Here is a 17,956-nt window from a genome sequence, read left to right as displayed (position 1 = left end):
GCATGTGAGCGTGGATCCCCCGCTGTCGTTATATCTGCAGTAGTCTTTTGTTCTTTGGACCTCTGAAAGGAATCTGCAATGCTTTGTACACAAATGTATTTATAATTTATAAAAACATAATGAATGTTGTCTTTAATTATTAATTAACATTTTACATGAGAGAGCAGCAGGGTGAGCAGTGAACGCCACAGCAGCGATGCGATTAGAAGGCCAGAATATGCCGGTCACAGGAAGCTGTTGTTGGTTGCGTATCAGAGACGTCAGATCCTCGTTGTATTAAAATCAGAGGCTTCCTGGTGTGTCACCGCAAACACACAGGCAGGAAGCATTGTGGGGAATGAAGAAGGCTCACTGTGTCCTACATTGTAGCAGCGTCTATAATCCGCATGGGCAGATTTTTTCATTTCCACCTGGACATCTGCCAGTCCAGAGGATTTCTCCGCTGCTGACAACATGACACGGCCCAGATGAGAGGACGTATCCTCCCATGTGTGTCACGGCTCGACCTCGGCCTGCGACGGACATGTCTACACTGAGAGGACGGACATGTCTCAATAGTGAGCTTTAATTATCTCTATTAAAGATTAAAGTACGTCCCCCTGAGCGAACATTAATGCAGAATAGTGCACGACCTTGGCAGGGTCACACTCCCTCCTGACTTCATTATTAATGCAGTGCAATGATATTATAAACAAACATGCTTCAAGCAGCTGTTCAGCTTCCCCCTCACATTATGGAAACCTCTGCGACGTGTTCACTTTTCTTTTATTGGGTGCAAAAGGACATTCAACCACATGGCAGAGAGGTGACGTCAAAACAAAGATAGCACACATTTCTTTTTCTCGTGCCCCCTCCTCGTCTGCGCTGCTAGTGAGCTCTTTAGTGCTTTTAAAGGTGACAAAACATTGTCCACAGGCAGAAGCACACATTGTTCTCACGAAAAGAAGGCCATTCACCATAAAAACAAAGCATTTCTACGAGCGTCTCTTTTGTTCGTCGTGTGCTGCTAATGGACAGAAATCATGAGCAGAGAAAGCGAGAATAAAACACCTTCTACAGAAAAGAATTGATTTTACATTGAAACATTGTTAACGAAGACACCCAGAAGAGGAACGATCACATGTTGGCGACAGATCCAACAAGTTCTTACAATGTCGAGTGTGCACCCTCACTTTTATAACATTCTGCGCTGTCCAGTAACCTGCGGCATTCTTTTTTTGTGTAACTGCATTTTCTTTACGTGGACTGAAGCTTTTTAATGGCTTTTAGCCGGCAGTTCTACAAGGAGGAAGAGGAAACTCTGGAGGCGACACCACAGTTTACGCCTTCTTCTTTGTGTCCTTGTGAGGCTGCAGCACCAGGCTTAAGTCTGTACAAAAAGCTTTAAAACAAATGTCCTCCACAACATAAATAAAGCTGCAAAAAGCGTCACTAATCAAGCGTTGGCAAACAAAATCCATTGATTCCCTTTGTTTTTGAAAAATATATCATATCCATCGATCGGGACTAATCGTCTTGTTCAGTGAGAGGCAGTTAAGTCCATCTGACATTCACATTCATGATGTCCGTAGAGAGCTTTTGCTCATTTGGCATCCCTTCTACATCTCAAGATTTGATCGATTATGACAGTTAGCGTTGGCGGCTAACCGCTACTCTCGTTCATGAACACAGATAATTACTACCCAGATGAGGATTTAAGGATTGTCCTTGAAGGTCAGTTCCAGTCCCTGCCCTCTCTGGGCTCGGGTCCACGGCTCTGTCGATACGCCATCCCGGGCAGCTGTCCGACATCGCTATTAACCTGAGCAGAGCCAGCCCCTCCATAAAGCTGTTTGGGACATGGCAGCTGCTCAAGGGGCAGAGAGGTATTAAGCGTAGATTGACAAGAATAAAAATGTCCTCTCTCCCTCATAATCTCTGATCTCTTTACACGCAAGACAAGCCATACCCGCAGAAACACACACACACACACACACACACACACACTCTCTTATGTAATGTTGTCAGAGTGCTGCATTGGCTTGTTTGGACGCATCACATGCACTCTGTGTAGTGACAGAAAGCATGCACCGTCACTCTTCAGCTGACTTCCTCTCACCGCCCGGGCTCATGCATGATATTTAGACATTGTGCCACTCTGGGATGTCTCAAATAACCAGCAGCATGGGCTCCCTCTCTCTTTCACTTTGAACTCTCGAGCATGCACCTCATTTCATCGCGCTCCTTCTCCGGTGCCTCATTGCTCGGGAGCTCACAGCATGTAGTACTCTGCCATATACGCAGGAAGAGTGTTCCTCAGCACATCAAAGCCTGCTCCAGCTCACATTCACTACGGATACAGTGCAGCATTGTCAGAATAAGGAACGCAACCAAAAAGAGCTGTTTTCAAAGAGGTGTCAAATGAAAGCTGAGCTACTGAAGAGATAACACAGAATGACAGGAGGTCACATGATCACAGCGGACTGATGCAACAGCATAGCTGCTTCAGACGAGCGGACTAATTTGAAGTGTCCTGTAGTGTCCTCGGGGCTCGAGCCGAATGGACGCATCAACACGTGAATCCAATAAACATTGAGTCTTCAAATCTACGCAGCAGTCACAGCATAAATATGTAGAAATGTTGCACTGATGCCCTTTCCTTTGGGATCTTACTGAAGCAGCAGAGTCAGAATACAGAGCTGCTCCATCCGAGCGGTCGTACTCGATTTCCTTACGTCAGATCCTTTAGGAATCAAACGCACGATCCTCGCAGATCTCCAGGGCGGCTTTACTCGCGCCGCCAAACACTTCCACATTTGCATCAATCCAAGGAACCACGTTACCCGGCATGTAAGCCGAGCAGTTGGCCAGACCCACGATGTCCACCGGCCGCAGCACTCGGTCCCACATGTTGAACTGGCTCAGCTCGCCCACGAAGGCCTGGGTGGCGTCAAAACGGCCTCCGACTATGTCCTTCACAGAGAGAGAAGAGAAGGTTTAGAAGAAGGAAATAAGACATGCAAATATACTTTCATTAAAATGAATCAATTCTGTTTGATTTTCAGCAAACAGCTCTGAATATTTCTCAGCGTACTGTCACTTTAAGATATCTGAGTGTGCAATCTCCGATATTGTGCAACATGCAGCAATCTCACCTTGAGTGAATGGCAACACATCCCTCCTCTGGCTCTAATCTAATGCAGCATGAGTTAATGGCTCTCTGTGGAGATTATTCATATGTCACTGTACATTTCTGGAGCATATGCAATGTGCTGTCATGGAGCTAACCGCTAGAATAACCCGCTAACGCTGCTCCCAAGGGCGCACAGGTGCCATTTAGAGGTAGATGAATGAGGTAATATTGAAAGGGCCGAGGTAGCGTGAGAGGAGCCTCCCAGCCGGCTCTCCCCTGCTCCCTGCTCCGCGCCTGCGGCGATGAGCTCAGGGGAGACTACGCACGCACTCATGCACACACACACACCTCTTCTTTACCACCTTAGCTTCTTTCGTGCGCTCACCTGCTCCTGGCCCAGGATGATCACCCCTCCAGGTTTAATTGGGTGCCAGGGGGCCAGGTTGTCCCCGGTGCCTAGACGCTCGCCATCCTGGTACGCCTCCCAGAAGCCGTCTCTGGTCGTCCAGGTGATGCAGATGTGATGCCAGCGCCCGTCGCTCACTGACAGCGGAAGCTGAGCCACCTGGGGAGAAGTTTACAGCATGAGGGTGAGTGACATGATGTTCAGGGAGGAAGGCCGAGGAGCGAGGAGCAGGGAGGAGTGCGAGAGGCCAAGTTTAGACGAGAGGGGTTTGAGAGTAATTGCGACACGTTAGAAACAAGGACGGCAATTAGAAGGGTTAGGGCTTCAAAGAGACAGCCCCGTGCACAGAATTCTCCAGATGCGACATATAAAATTTAGATTACCCAGGTGACATCAAGGGAGAGAGCATCCTTCAAACAGGCGGGTAGCTAACAGCAAAAACAGTGTCCTCTCATGCTTTCCTGCTTTGTTCGCGGATCAAAGAAAAACAACAGGTTATTTTACCAGCCGGTGACATCACCGTCCTCCGAGGGTACCGAGCGACACGTGAGATTACGGAGGCTGTAACTCATTAGCCTTTTCCTTATGAGGCCACAGTTAGCTCACATCTCGTTGAAGCTGCTGATACATTTAAACCTGAAAAGATCAGAAGAGCCGCGGAAAATAAAACACATTTCACTTCCAATTACAGACCAAATTGACCTGGTTTAGGATTCCAGGTGGCGTCTTAATCTAAAGCACTGGGACTGCAGGGATCACTGGCAGAGTTATTACAGAGTCTCTGTGAGCTGGAGGAGTCTGCGCCTCGCTCACTGTTTAAACATTCAGGATCTTAAAATGAAACAAATTCTTGTCAAATATTCCGCAGCGCTTAATATATGTGACAGCGGTTTGGTTTGTACACAAAGAGCTTAATATTTAAAACCTCACATCCACAGGGCGCAGAGAACTCATCTCCAGTCAAATGACTACAAATGATCTCATTCTCAAAACACAAAAAGCTGCAATTTTACTCTTATTGCATCGTAGAAATTGTAACATTTTTTGTGTTTCACTGAGCCAACATGTTCAACTCAAGCACCAGGAAAAGACAGAAGCTATCGCAGACTCCCCTGATGTAAAATGTCAAAATGTCTGCAGTGAAAAAAGGTCCATGATGTATTTTACTCGTGGCTCAAATGACATTTTGTTTTCAGCTCCAAAAGGCTGCAGATAAAATGCTTTTAGAAGGTTAGAAGAAAAGGGAATAAGTCAGAAAGTATCTGCCTCCAACAAGACGTGATAAAAATACTGCAGGGTGTCAGAGAAATGCACATGGGGAACATGAATGTTGAATAATCCGCATGATTCTGCGTAGAAGTGCTTGAATTTTATTTAAAATGAAATGAAATTTGTCTTCTAGATCACTCTTGTTTACGAGCATCAGACGACAGACGCACGCATGCCAAGAGAAGCCATTTTTAATGTCGTACAAGACCATGTGAATCCATCACAGATTAAACTCCTGGCAGTCGCATTTCACTGGAAAAAGAGATGAACGAGACATGCTTTCTTGATTTGGCGGAAAAGGGATGCATCAGTGGTGGTCGTGCACAAAGAGCCGGATTACTCTGAAGATTTTACATCATAACAATAAAGATTTTCTCTCTGCAGAGCCACAAACGCATCATACAGATAACATTGCACTATTTAATACCAGCGAGGCGGCTTTCTGCTTCCCTCTTACTATGCAGCCAAATCAGCAGCATAAACAATGTGCCCCAGTGGACCCTGTTATCACTGTGAGCAAGTTCGACTCATGGATGTGCTGCTGCACATGCGGAAATCACATTCGCACGTCTTGTCTCGCTCTCTTGTGCTCTGCTGCTTCATTTCTCCGCTCCTACTCGGTTATAACTTCCTTTTCCCCGGCCTATTGTGATCTCTCACTCTCCCCCTTCTCTCTTCTCGGCATCACCTCCAAAGCTCTGCAGATTTTCTGTTTCCAACCCCTTCTCCTCTTTTTTTTTCTCTCTCGTCCTCTCATCCCTTTCTCCCACCATCTCCCTCTCATCTGTCTGACTTGAACGCATGTATAATGCATGGTGAAGGGAAAGCAGTGAGGAGGCCTGCCTGTGCCAATAACACCCAGTGTAAACAAGACAGTGAGGGGGAAAGAATCCTCTCCAGTGCAGCATAAATTTTACGAAGAAATCACCCAAATCCAACATTACAGCGCTGCAGACGCACCGCGCCATGAGGGACAGCAGAGAATCTAGTGTTACAGCTTACATCAGCATAACAATTACAACAATTCATCTCCTTTTAAGAACAAATGCCATAAAATACTCATGCATGTTTCTTCCACTTTATTTCCTGCCGTATTAATTGAAATCCCGATAGTTGACTGAAGGCTCTCGGTACGTGCGCAGCAGTGTGCGCGTGGATGTGCGGCAACATGGAGAAGATGAAAACGAGCACACATGGCGGCGTAAGTCCTCTAATGAATTATTCTTGGGTGTGTGTGGAATGTGGGTCAATGATATGAAATGTTTATAAGGTGCAGAATTAAATATTCAGAGCTGATGGTCAGTGGATCTGCTCTCAGCTGTATCATTATTGTGCTCACATGTGCATACCGTGGAAATCTTCCTGTTTCACACCTCAGAGCAGACCGACATGAATATATTAATACGGAAACATATCAACGCCGTCTTTGCATTTAACTACGCTGATCCATGGCGCGTTACAGCCAGCAGTGCTGCCCGGCAAATGATACATGATTCAGAGCTACTGACTCCAATACTTCTTCACTCTAAAAACAAGTTATAAAAGCTCACAGCAGCGTTTAACAGGCCTATGCACAGTCGACACGGCTCGGAACGGTCACGTGTTTTGGATGCTGCAGACACAACACAGTCTGTGTTCATCAAGAGTAAATCAAAGTGTAAATTTCATGATAACTGATTGATGTTTGCCTTTCCGTGTAGAGCTTGCATGTTCTCCCCGTGCATGTGCAGGTTCCGCCGGGTACTCCGGCTTCCTCCGACATGCTCGTTAGGATCATTGGTGACTCTAAAATCGCCTGTGGGTGTGAGCGTGAAAGGTTGTCTGTCTCTGTGTGTCAGCCCTGTAATTGACTGCCGATCAGTCCAGGGTGTAACCTTGCCTCTCGCCCAATGACGGCTGGGATAAGCTCCAGCCCTCCGCCCCGCGACCCTGAACAGGATAAGCGGTATACACTAATCTGGGGAATTACCGGAAGTTGACAAGCCGCCATTACTGCCGTGTCGTCTCCCTACAACATCTGTGAGTTTGAATGCAAGCTGTCCTCAACATTTACCGCTACCTTCTGTGTAGCTTCACTTTAGATAACGATGTAAAGACAGAACCTGTGGAGTTAATCAGCTGCTCTAAAAGTCGAGACTTTGGAAAAAACACAAGCCTCTACGTCGTGAAGTGTCCCTCCGTGTGAGACCGGACACTTTTCAGAGATTCACTGGTCGCGCAGAGGACCAACATATTTGTGAATTGAGAATATTATAATGATCATATTATCATTATTACAGTAGTTTAGTCCCTCTCTGAGTGACCTAGATGCATTTTGATCATTGTCAGGTGATTATTAAAATGATCTCATAGCCTTCCTCTGCTAGTTAGCATAATCAAGTAAGAGCTGCGTGTAATCATTAAAGAGCAGTATGTCCGTGAAGGTTCTCAGTCCTCCAGGTCATTCTAAGCTTAATCCAAAAGGCAACTGGATTGGTTCAAGTTCTTGAAGACGTTCCACCTCTCATCCGAAAGGCTTCTTCAGTTCTAACTGACTGGTGGACGGAGCTAGAAATATGAGCCTCTGTAGGTTATTCCTATGCGAATAGATGTGCAATCAGGGGGCCACCGCCTCCGTTAAAGGATGGTTTTTCCAGTTTAACATCCTGGCCAGAGACAACCGTTGTTTCGAAAGAGGTGTCAAGGAAGCCATCTACGTTAAGCTGGAAAAACCATCCTTCAACAGAGGTGGCGACCTAAGACACCACCTGTCACCGACTTACAATGCAGCTGAATTCAAACAGCTGAGATCACACACAGGATCATTTGAGCTTAACGACCCATCAACACCAGGAGGTACTAACGACTCTCATGATACTGGGTTCACAGCTCAGGCTAACGACTCACCCCTGATTGCACGTCTATTAGCGTACTAATGACCTACAGAGGCTGATATTTCTAGCTTTGTCCACCAGTTAGTCAGAACTGAAGAAGCCTTTCGGATGAGACGTCCAGTTACAGAGCATTCTCCATTTCTCCATTGTGTAACCGGCTGTTGTTACCAATGTCAAATATGTCAAATCGAAATAATGTTAAGATCACCTGAATAAGGTTCATTAGTAACGAGGGGCAGCCGTCTATCATCTTTAATCCAACTAACGATGCTGCCATCACAGGCAGCAGGCAGCAGCAGGCACTGAGCTGCCACCGCAGTAATGGCGGCTCCGCAGGATGGCAGCATGCATAAATTGGTAGCCGGATTAGTCTATAGAAAATGGATGGATGATTGATGTTCGTCACTTAAGGCTAATTCTCTCTCTTTCCACTAGGTGGCGCTATGACAATGACAGAATATAGGCTCGTGAAAAGGTTTAGGCCGTGACTGTTATTAAACGTGAACTCCAGTTTCCTGGAGAAGCTTTGAACTCAGCATGCTGCTACAGCCATGCCCTTTGAGGTAAACTCAGGATTTTAACAACCTTTAATCATCAAGGTGTTTCTGATAGCATTACTAAGTTTCAGTTGGATCAGATGAAGCGCCTTGGAGGTATTAGTTTAAATGTGACCTCTGTAAAGGGCCAAAAATACACCAGAATTTCAAAATAAATTCAAAATGGCTGACTCAAAAATGCAAATAACTACCATTGTCGGCGCTTGGGCCCTAATTAAAAAACACTGTGACTCAGTATTTCACTGTATTTACTTACCTTATCATTAACTAGCAGCTCGATGGGGTTGTTTCCCCATTCGATGAGGACGATCTCGTTGGCCTGCCCTGGCACACCGTAAGAGAACGGGGTTCCTATGCCGGGACTGGCGCTGGACTTGAGCCACATGCACACGGTGAAGGCGTACATCTCTGGGAGGCTCTTCTTGATGCGTCCGTACAGGTAGTTTGTACGAAGAGGGAGGGACACCTTGAAGTCCTCAGGTGACTTGAAGGCACTGTTACCTGTTGATGAATTGAGTACATGGTCAAATTTTCCATGTGCTAATTAGGTTATCACTTTGTGAACCAGGCAGTCATCCACAACATAGAAAAACCAATGCGCCATGATGAGTCCCAGGATAGCAATGTTTCAGCACAAGATGTTTCAGGTGTAAACCAAACTTTCTAAGTGTTTCAACTAAATATGAATAAGGTGCATTTTTGTCACCTGAGAACACAAACTGGACTCATTGCATTGTGTGGTTCATCAGAAGTTTGTGGTATAGGCTACACTTTACACATGGCTCTAATCTGCGAGTTCAGAAGAAGGAGTACAAGTTGCCAGCTAGAAACAATCTTAAAGGAGCAGTTCACCCCTGGAAAAAGCCACCCTCAGTCAAAGCTGGTGTTCTCTGTAATTGATTGAAGCAATAACATTTGAAATTTGCCATAGCTGTGGAGAAAGTTGTGCAAACAGCTCGTCGTTTCGCCCATTCTACATTCCTACAACACCCAGCATGCATTGCGCCCCTCCCCCTGAAAGGAATGGCCCAGCAAGAGACGCTGGAGTGAAATACTACCGTTTTCCAGTCAAGGACATTGATCGCTGCAGGCAATGGCTCAGAGCAGTACAGAATCCAAAATACGACGAGAATATACCGGTGGATCGTCTAACAAATCTTCAGGTCTGCAGTCTACATTTCAAACCTGACGATTTTGAATGAGTCATGACATCGGAGGCGGCGTCCTAGATTGAGGAAGTGAAGTTTAGCGAGCTCCCTGGCCTCCGCCAGATGACGCGTTTTACGTAGGTTTTCCAGGGCCCGTTGTAGAAGCGGATAGCGTCCTCCAAAGGCACAGAGCCAAACTGCATTTTTTGTCTACCATAATGGCATCAGCTCCCCATAATAGCATGACAGGACTGAGGTTGAAAATCAGCTAACTGGCCCTTTAAGCTATCTAACCCTTCTACACGGGGGAAAAGAAGAGAGATCCTCAGGAATTTGGCGAGTTTTAATTAAAGAACAATTTATCTGAGGCTCATGAGAATGGCATTAGTTTTGTATTTCTCCCTTCCTTCAGTATCTTCCACTAATTTGCGACCAGACTATGTTGGCAGCAGAAAAGTTAGTCTAGATGTCCCTCTACCCAACAACCTTTTCCAGCTCCTCCTGGGGGATCATGAGGCTTTCACTGGCCTGATGAGAAAAGTAGTACCTCCAGCTTGTTAGGCAAGTCCTACCAGTTGGACTTGCCTAGAAAACCTCAAAAGGAAGGCACTCAATAGGCATCCAATTTAGAAGCCTGAACACTCTCAGCTGGCTCCTTTTTATGCAAAGGTGCAACAGGTCCACCTGGAGCTCTCTCTGCTTTCTGAGCTCCTCACCCCGTCTCCATTGCTGAGCCCAGCAGCCCTGTAGAGGCATCTCATTTCAGCCGCTTGCATCCTTAATCTCAATCTTTTAGTGACTACCCAAAGCTCATGACCACAGGAGAGGGTTGGAATGTAGACAGACTGGTTAATCGAAAGCTTTGCCTTCCAGCGCAGTCCCTTCTTCACCGCAATGGATTGGTTTAAAACCCGCATTAATACGGACACTGCATTGATTAGTCTTTTAATCTCAATATCCAGTATACCCTCACTTGTGAACAAGATCTTAAGACCTTGATGTCCCTCCCTTAGGGCAGTAACTCAATCCTAACTTGGAGGGATGGAAGGAAGTATTGGACATATTTGGATAAAATGATCGCGCTATATGCGAGGTTGGTGGATATGACAACTCATCCTCTAGGGATCATGAATGCCTGTATCACTTTGTCGAGAAAAGAACAATTCCTTGTGGTTTTGTAGGAGGAAAAGAAACATGATCACTAAAGCAACCCAAAAGCTACCGAGATATTTTTCAGTCTGGACAAAAGTTTGATTCATATTCAGAGGCTTCATGTAGTAAAGTTTCTCAGCAGGTCAGCTGTGGCCAAATGCATCACAACTTCTAAATGTTGTTGGTCAGTTAAAGACCGCTTACAAGAGTTTTAATATTTTAAAGACACTGGCTGCAGAAATGGAGTCAACACGGATGCTAAATGAAGCGTGATCAAAAAAGAAAGACGGACACAAAGAGAGAGAAAGAGCGTACTGAAAATTTAAGGAGCTACACACAAACACACACTCGACTGCACACACACACACACTTCTTTGCAGTCGGTTTGCACCAAGGAAACATGTTGCATTTTTTAATGGGATTGAACCGCAGTTTTATCTGAAGCTTAGCTGCTCTTAAAACCACAGCATCTCTGATTTTATGGTGCAGCTGTAACACCGAATGATATGTGCTCATGTTGGAGGGATGTTTTGTCCAAGCAGAACCATGGGTAACCCACGATGCAAGACACGAGAAGAGAAATAAAGTGTACTTTGATTAAGAACAGTCCCCTGCAACTACCTTTGAGTTATTTCCTCTGCAAACTGTATCCGAAACCTCTAGAATCATGGGGGTGTTTGACTCTATGCCATTGCTTCTCATTGTAAGCCCAGGGCAGGAAAACAACCAGAGCATGTTACAAAGTCATTGCACTGCAGAGCTGTCACCGGTGGACAAAAAGCCTCACATTTCCTACTCACAGAACAAGACCACAAACATCGAGGATCGAATCAACGCCTCTCTGCCTCGAATTGAGCTTAAGAAAGCTGGATAAGGTGGTATTTATTGTGGGTGTATGGTATCGACTCGTTATATTGCACATGTGGGTGCTGTTGGGCCCACCTTCTTTAATTCCAAGCAATTAACTCTGGTTGCACCTTCTATCTACTGACTCAGTCGGCTGAGCCTCAGGGGACACGACTCTACAGGAAATGTCCAGTGAGTGTGAAATAATCTCATAAATTTATTTTCCTTTAGGCCGAGATCTTTTCTGTTATATTGATGTCCATCATCAAAGCGATACCCCGGAGTGAGGACATCTCTCTAATATTTATTAAACTAATTAAGCATTCAGTGTTGCTTTCCAAGCCGTATTTTTTAAGACCAGGAGCTGCTGCAAGAATGGCTCCAAGAAACAACTATGTTCTCAGCTTTCTACTTGCATCATCAGAAATTTGCACAGGGATTTACTAATTAGAGTTAAATCTGGAAGACAAAAACAGCACAAAAAAGTCCGGATTATTTCCGGCCAACATTTCCCAACACCCATTGTGTGACTTACTTTTCTCCAGCTCGGTGATCCTCTCCAGGAGGGAATTGAGAGTGCTCTCAGTGCGTTGGCGGTGGGCCGCCGTTTCGTTGTAGAGCTGGCTCTTCTCCTCCTCCAGCTCAGCCACCTTCCGGAGGAGCTGCGTCTCCAGCGCCCCCAGACGCTGCCGCAGCAACTCCCTCAGCTCGGGTGGCAGGGGGGCCAGAGCCGAGACACTTCCAGCTGACACATTCGTGCTGGGGAGGCGCAAACTCTGCTGCTGGGAGGCGAGAAGTGGGAAAGATAGCATAGATAGATAGATAGATAGATAGATAGATAGATGGGGACACAGACATTTAATCCAGTTAATCCTGTGCACTCAACCAGGCGTTCAGTCTCCATAAAGACCCAGATTTGCAGTGGATGACTGATCTTGTCTTCATTTCAGCTCTGATCCTTTTAGCACTATTGTTTCTGAAATGAAGACAGCGTGTCCCTGTGGCCGACTTTGATTGGTGACCCGCCAAACACCCATGACTGGGCACGGTTTTAAAGCATCGCTTGTGACATCACCCAGAGGATGTTTTATTTTAACAACTGTACACATGGCGGTGCCTTCGATCAAACTTGCTCTCACGTGTTCCTTTTTGCAAGCTGTCTGCTTCTCTTTGGAATTCAGACACTTTGTGAGTTCAATTCATATTTCCTGACAAACTGGAGCCCTCTGAAAAGCTCAATTGAAGAGACTCTTGTGCCGAAGGCCGTCGATGCAAGCGGCTGCAAGGTCCTGAATGTGATTGTTGAGTTCTGCGGTAGGCTTTGATTAGTGAGAGAGGTCCCTGCTCCAGGGAGCCATATGCAACCAGCAACACCATTCATGCAATAATCATTATGGTAAGCAGATGCAGATCAATAGATATGTGATTAAAATGCAATATAATATGTATGCTCGCAGCTGCAGTGTATCCTTGATTTGATCGGGGTATTAAAGCTTCCAATCAAGGAGAGAGGGAGAGGGCGAGGGGGGAGGGAAGAGAGAGAGAGAAGGATCAGCAATGCAGCATACAGTACATAGAAATAACCTTGAATTTAAATAAACAGTGTTGGAATTGTTGATGGAATCAGGGCTGTCAGGGGGTAAAAAAATGACATAAGAGATCCACCTTTTAGTGAACGTAAAGCACTTCATTATAGGTGACCTCAATATCAGCTGTGATCTGTGAGCCTGCTGGAGTTAATGCACACAGCAGAAGAGGAAGTGAAGTCTCCCGGGTCTGAACAAAGGGCTGCTCGAGATGCAAAAGATCTCAGGTCAACAGGAAAATAAGCGACTTCTTCGCCATGAAGCATCTGAGTCAATTTTACAATCCCAGCTCTCTGATGAAGGTGAAATCTGCAGGATTTAATTACATCAACTGCAATGAATAATGAGTCACATGACTGCAAATAAAACATAATGAGGAACACACACACACACAAACACACACACAAACACAAACACACACTGTACTCATAAATTATTCAAGGTTGCATTGAGATCCCTGCAGCGCGTGCATGCTTACACCTTTGACACTGCTGTTGTTGCTCATGTCTTATACATGTTGTTATGAAGATGGTTAAACAGTCCGACCTGCTGTATGTTTAAGTGATTAAAAACGTATTGATTAGGCATGCCCATCACGTGACCCTTTGATCTCACGGTACTTAAAGGTCTCCTAGCCTGTGTGTGTTTGTGTACACTGCAGTTGCTTGTGTTGATGGAGGTCGATAGGAGTAATAAACAATTTTAGAGGGACACAGACGAAAGGGATTCACTGGTGCTTTTACGCAGGAGCTGCATCTTTGTGTCATCTTACCTCCAAGTTCTCCAGCCGACCCTTCAGACTCTGCATGGTCTTGCCAAGCTGGTCTATGGTCTCGCCGGGGTCCCGGGGGAGGTCCCCCATGGTGTTCTTGCCGTACTCCTTCCGTCTGGAGCCCTGACCCCGGGACTTGCCCTGCGTCGACTCGTCTGCTGCCGCCTCGCAGCGCGCCAGCTTGGAGTTTAGCTCCTTGATAGTCCCCTGTTGGCTCACGATGGTCTCCTTCTGCTGCAGGATGGTCTCCCGGAGCTGGATGATCGTGTTCCGCAGCTCGTCCTCCACGGGGCTGCTGCTCTGGACACGGTTCCCCGTGGTGCCGTACGCGCAGCCCGGCTCTGCGCCCGGGGGAATGGCGTTACACACGAAGCGGCTACCTGTAGCATCCTGGCTCCGCACCGTGCGTCCGCTAACCAAGTACAGAAGACCAACTAATAAAGTCAGCATCCCGACTCGATATAAATTATCCACGTATTAAAGGTTTAAAAAAAGGCTCCTAAATTACTGACAAAACGCGCAAAGTCTCCCCTTAAATAATCAGATTAACTTCTTTCAAATCATCTCAAGTGGCTGCAGACATTTTTTAGATTTCCAAAGTAAAAAAAAAAACCCGTAAAAGTTAGTTTACAGTGAAACAGTGCGTAAAAACTGACGAGAATCTGCAGTGAAAATGAGCAAATCATACATCCAACAACCACATGGTCGCTCCTGTTTGGAAAAAATGAACCAACAGATCTAAATTCTTGTTCTCAGCAGGTGAAAACTCGGTACAGTAAGACAGAATTTGATATCTCCTTCATTTGAGGGGGAAAAGTTGCTGTGTTGAGAATAAAGAAATCCACAGCAGGTTGCAGTGAAGTCAGTTCCTCCCGTCTTGTCTCTCCGGTTGGCTGGACTGTCAGTGAGTGGTGCTGAAAAGACAGCGATGCTGCTCCGCCGGATTATGATGGGGAGGTGCGCACTGGCGCTTCCGCTCATCATCTGTGCGCTCCGGTTCTTCAGCTTCAGCCTACGTCATCACTGAATCCCAGCGGACCCGAGTCATGCTATGTGTGTCTCATTTACTTTTCATGACCCGTTTAAACGCGCCGAAGCTTAAAGATGTCAAACGAACACACACACACACACAGAGTTTTAAAGCGTTTAAAGTTGTCGCCTGTTTTATATGAAGGACTGTAGCCGCGTAACTGCACAAACTCTGCGACCCTTCAGCTTCAAACAACCCGTGATTTAACGATATGATCGATTCCTTCCAACAGCGAACTCCTTGTCTAAGATCAGACGAAGGACAGTTCAAACGTGACCTGAGTTAAAGTTCCTGATTGTTTTCTGTCCTTTAAACATGCTGCTCTTGTACTGCTGGACTCAGGATGTCTGAAGGGCAGGGGCAAAAAACACATAAGAGGGCACCAGTTGCATGCAGAAAGTTTTTTAGTATATGATACAGCGTGTATTGTGTGTTCTCCAGTGGAGGTTCACCCTGAAGAACACTTATGAATATGTTTTATCTCTGGGGCATCCAAGAGGGCAGAAACTTTAGACTGTTGAAATGAAAGTATTTTCAGTCTGTGACTTTGGGCCACGTTGCCAAAGAGATAAGATAAAACGTTATTGAAATTCAAGTGTTGCAGCAACACAAAGACAAACAAGCAAAAATAAGCAAGTAAGTAAATACAAATAAAAATAAGAAAAGATGAAATAAAAGATATATGATCGAATCAAAGTGATCATCTCGGAGATTTTCATTTAAATAAATGTCTGTTAAGTCTCTATCTATGGCCCGCTGATGAAAGCCTTTGCATTTGCAGTATTACAGACTGGGTGTCTGTGGCGACTTTAACGGAAAAAGTGACGCGTTTTCCATCAGCCAGCAGTTGTTGGTCTGCCAGAGAGGGTAGGCGGAGCTAAGCGGCTGCTTTTCTGCTCTCTGCAAGGGTTGCGAATAAACAGTAATCTACTATGGCTGAACAAACAAAGAAAAGATGGATGACTACAGATACAACTTCAACAAGAACTGAAAATCCAAAGAAAAAGAAACAAACTCGACGCTCAGATGAAGCAAACAGTCTGAAAAGGAAAGCGACCGTCAGCCAGGAAAATCAAGAGTTACAGCCGGAGCCAACCGTGGACGTCACACATGCAGCACTGTGTGGATATCTGGGAAGTGTGCTCCTGCACTTGAAATATAAAGTCATATAAAGTCATATTTCAGGGTGGTGACATATTTAACCTACATCTTTGTGTGAGAATATAATGGTTAGTGCTAAATGAAGTCTTACATTAGCTCAAGTTTTCTGTTAAAAGTTTATACTAACAAAGAAAATGAAAGAAAGACGAAGAAATAATTTCTGTCTTCTAAGCGTTAACTCTCTCTTTGTCCCAGGTTGCTGTCATTTAACAATAGTGCCTTCCTTTTTCCTCCAGCAGGCGCCGGGGCCATGCAGACGAATGTGAAGCGCTTAGGTCAGCACCTCTGCCTCTCCTGCCTCACCTCTCCTACTAGGTAAAAAAACGGTGCAATGCTCCCTCCGGATGGGAGGGGAGCTTCTGCCTCAAGCGTTAAAAGTATCTCAGGGTCTTGTTCTCGAGTTCTCGACAGGTTGGTGCAGCGTCAGCAGAAATGCAGGTGTTAAAGAGGAAGTTGACATAAAAAGCAAAGCTTTTGATTTACCAGGCAGACTATGTTCCAACCCTCACCTGTGGTCGTGAACTTTTGGTAGTGAACAAATGAATGAGATCGCAGAGCTGGATCAGAGGAAGGGTAAGGAGCTCAGACCTCCAGATAAAGCTTGAAATACAGCTGCTACTCCTTCATCAGAAGAAGCCAGTTTAGGTAGTTCAGGCAGCTGGACCGAGTTGGACTACCAATTCGGAGGAGAGCGCTGGGTAGACCCAGAGCTTGCTGGAGAGATTACTAATCTAAGCTGGCCTGAGACCGTCTCCGGATCCCCAGGAGGAGCTGCTGAGGAGAGGGGCCGACTTGCTTAGCTTGCTGCCGCTGTGACTCGACCCTGGAGAGGTGAAAGAGAAAGGATGGATGGCATGTATACCAATTGTGACCTGGGCAAGATAGCAGAGAATAATCTGTAATGTGTGCTTTGTGATGGATGGTTGGAGGTTATTTTATTGCCTGTAGATTAGATTAAAGAGCAGCTCCAGCCATGTTTAAAGATATGTTTAATTACCTTGTAAAAATCCTCCCAAAGCATCTCCTCCTTCTCCCTCATTAAAAATTCCCCAATCTGCATAGGCCCCGCCCACTCTGCACATTTACAACCGCCCCCTCCGTCGTGAAAACAAAACACGTCTCTGCCATCGTTTAGTGGCAACTTGCTGAAACTTAGCTAGCTTGAAATGTAGTAAGAAATAGTAGTAATGTTAACGTTACGGTTACAGCTGGCTCATGCATTTCCCAAGTGGTTGCCATAGGTTACACATAATGATATGCATAGCATCGCCCCGTCCATTAACGGGATTGGCTCCTCAGGTTTGTGATGTCTCAAACCTGCCAATCTGAACACGTGTTGTTCAGCCTGTCCTTGTTACACTGCAGTTTAAAAGCAGACAGGCCCAGCCATGGAGGTGACTGCTGATGATATGTCTGAAGAACCACATGGAGATGTTCACGAGGTTAAACACTTGATTTTCACCGGAGGGGGGCTTTAACAGTTTAACATGAATCACATCTGGTTTGTCTGTTTCAGTTTCACAAAGTGCAAGTTGCAGTCAGAGAAGAAAAGATTCATTCACCCACAGATGGAGGCTCACTATGAAAAATATCTATCTGACAAACATTTTCTGATATCCCGATCCAGCTCTGCTGACACAAATCTTACCCCGAAATCCTATTTCATGTGGAAACGCCAACTCTTCTAAGGAACCCATCTTAAAGGCCTCTCCTTCTTCTCCTCTCAGAATAACCCAAAGAGAGAGAGAACATTATTTGGGATAAAGAGAGTCTGTAGCCAAGTGCACAGCAGAGCTACTCTGTCACATGTGCAACATAATTTGATGTTAACGTTTCTATATATTTAGAAATCCGCAGGCAAGCGATTGTCGTAGCCGGATGAAGCCATTAGCCTCTTTCACAGTGACAGACAGTGAAGATTCTCACAGCAGGGTTTGTTTGGAGCTCCCTTCATGTTTTGTCAAACTAAGGCGAGGGAGCAGGCGTGCATCAGATACCTGCTAAGATTTGTAGAATATAAAAAAACTTCAAAGTCTGACGTCGG

General features: G+C 45.6%; 1 protein-coding gene across 1 annotated transcript; it reads right to left on the bottom strand.

The window, feature by feature from the left end:
* Nucleotides 1-2,449: 2,449 nt before the first annotated feature.
* LOC138602970 (neuronal pentraxin-2-like) lies at nt 2,450-14,197 on the bottom strand. The gene is made up of 5 exons (XM_069674610.1): nt 13,722-14,197; nt 11,899-12,145; nt 8,474-8,718; nt 3,498-3,677; nt 2,450-2,952 (listed from the first exon to the last, which is right to left on the bottom strand). The coding sequence occupies exons 1-5, from the start codon at nt 14,169-14,171 to the stop codon at nt 2,725-2,727; spliced, it is 1,350 nt and encodes a 449-aa protein (XP_069530711.1). The 5' UTR covers nt 14,172-14,197; the 3' UTR covers nt 2,450-2,724.
* Between the last annotated feature and the right edge of the window lie 3,759 nt (nt 14,198-17,956).

The sequence above is a fragment of the Semicossyphus pulcher genome, unplaced genomic scaffold, assembly GCF_022749685.1.
Source record: "Semicossyphus pulcher isolate SPU_LCO1_2020_fin unplaced genomic scaffold, fSemPul1.0.p SCAF_23, whole genome shotgun sequence".
NCBI classification, from domain to species: domain Eukaryota; kingdom Metazoa; phylum Chordata; class Actinopteri; order Labriformes; family Labridae; genus Semicossyphus; species Semicossyphus pulcher.
This window is presented reverse-complemented; position numbering and strand designations above follow the sequence as displayed.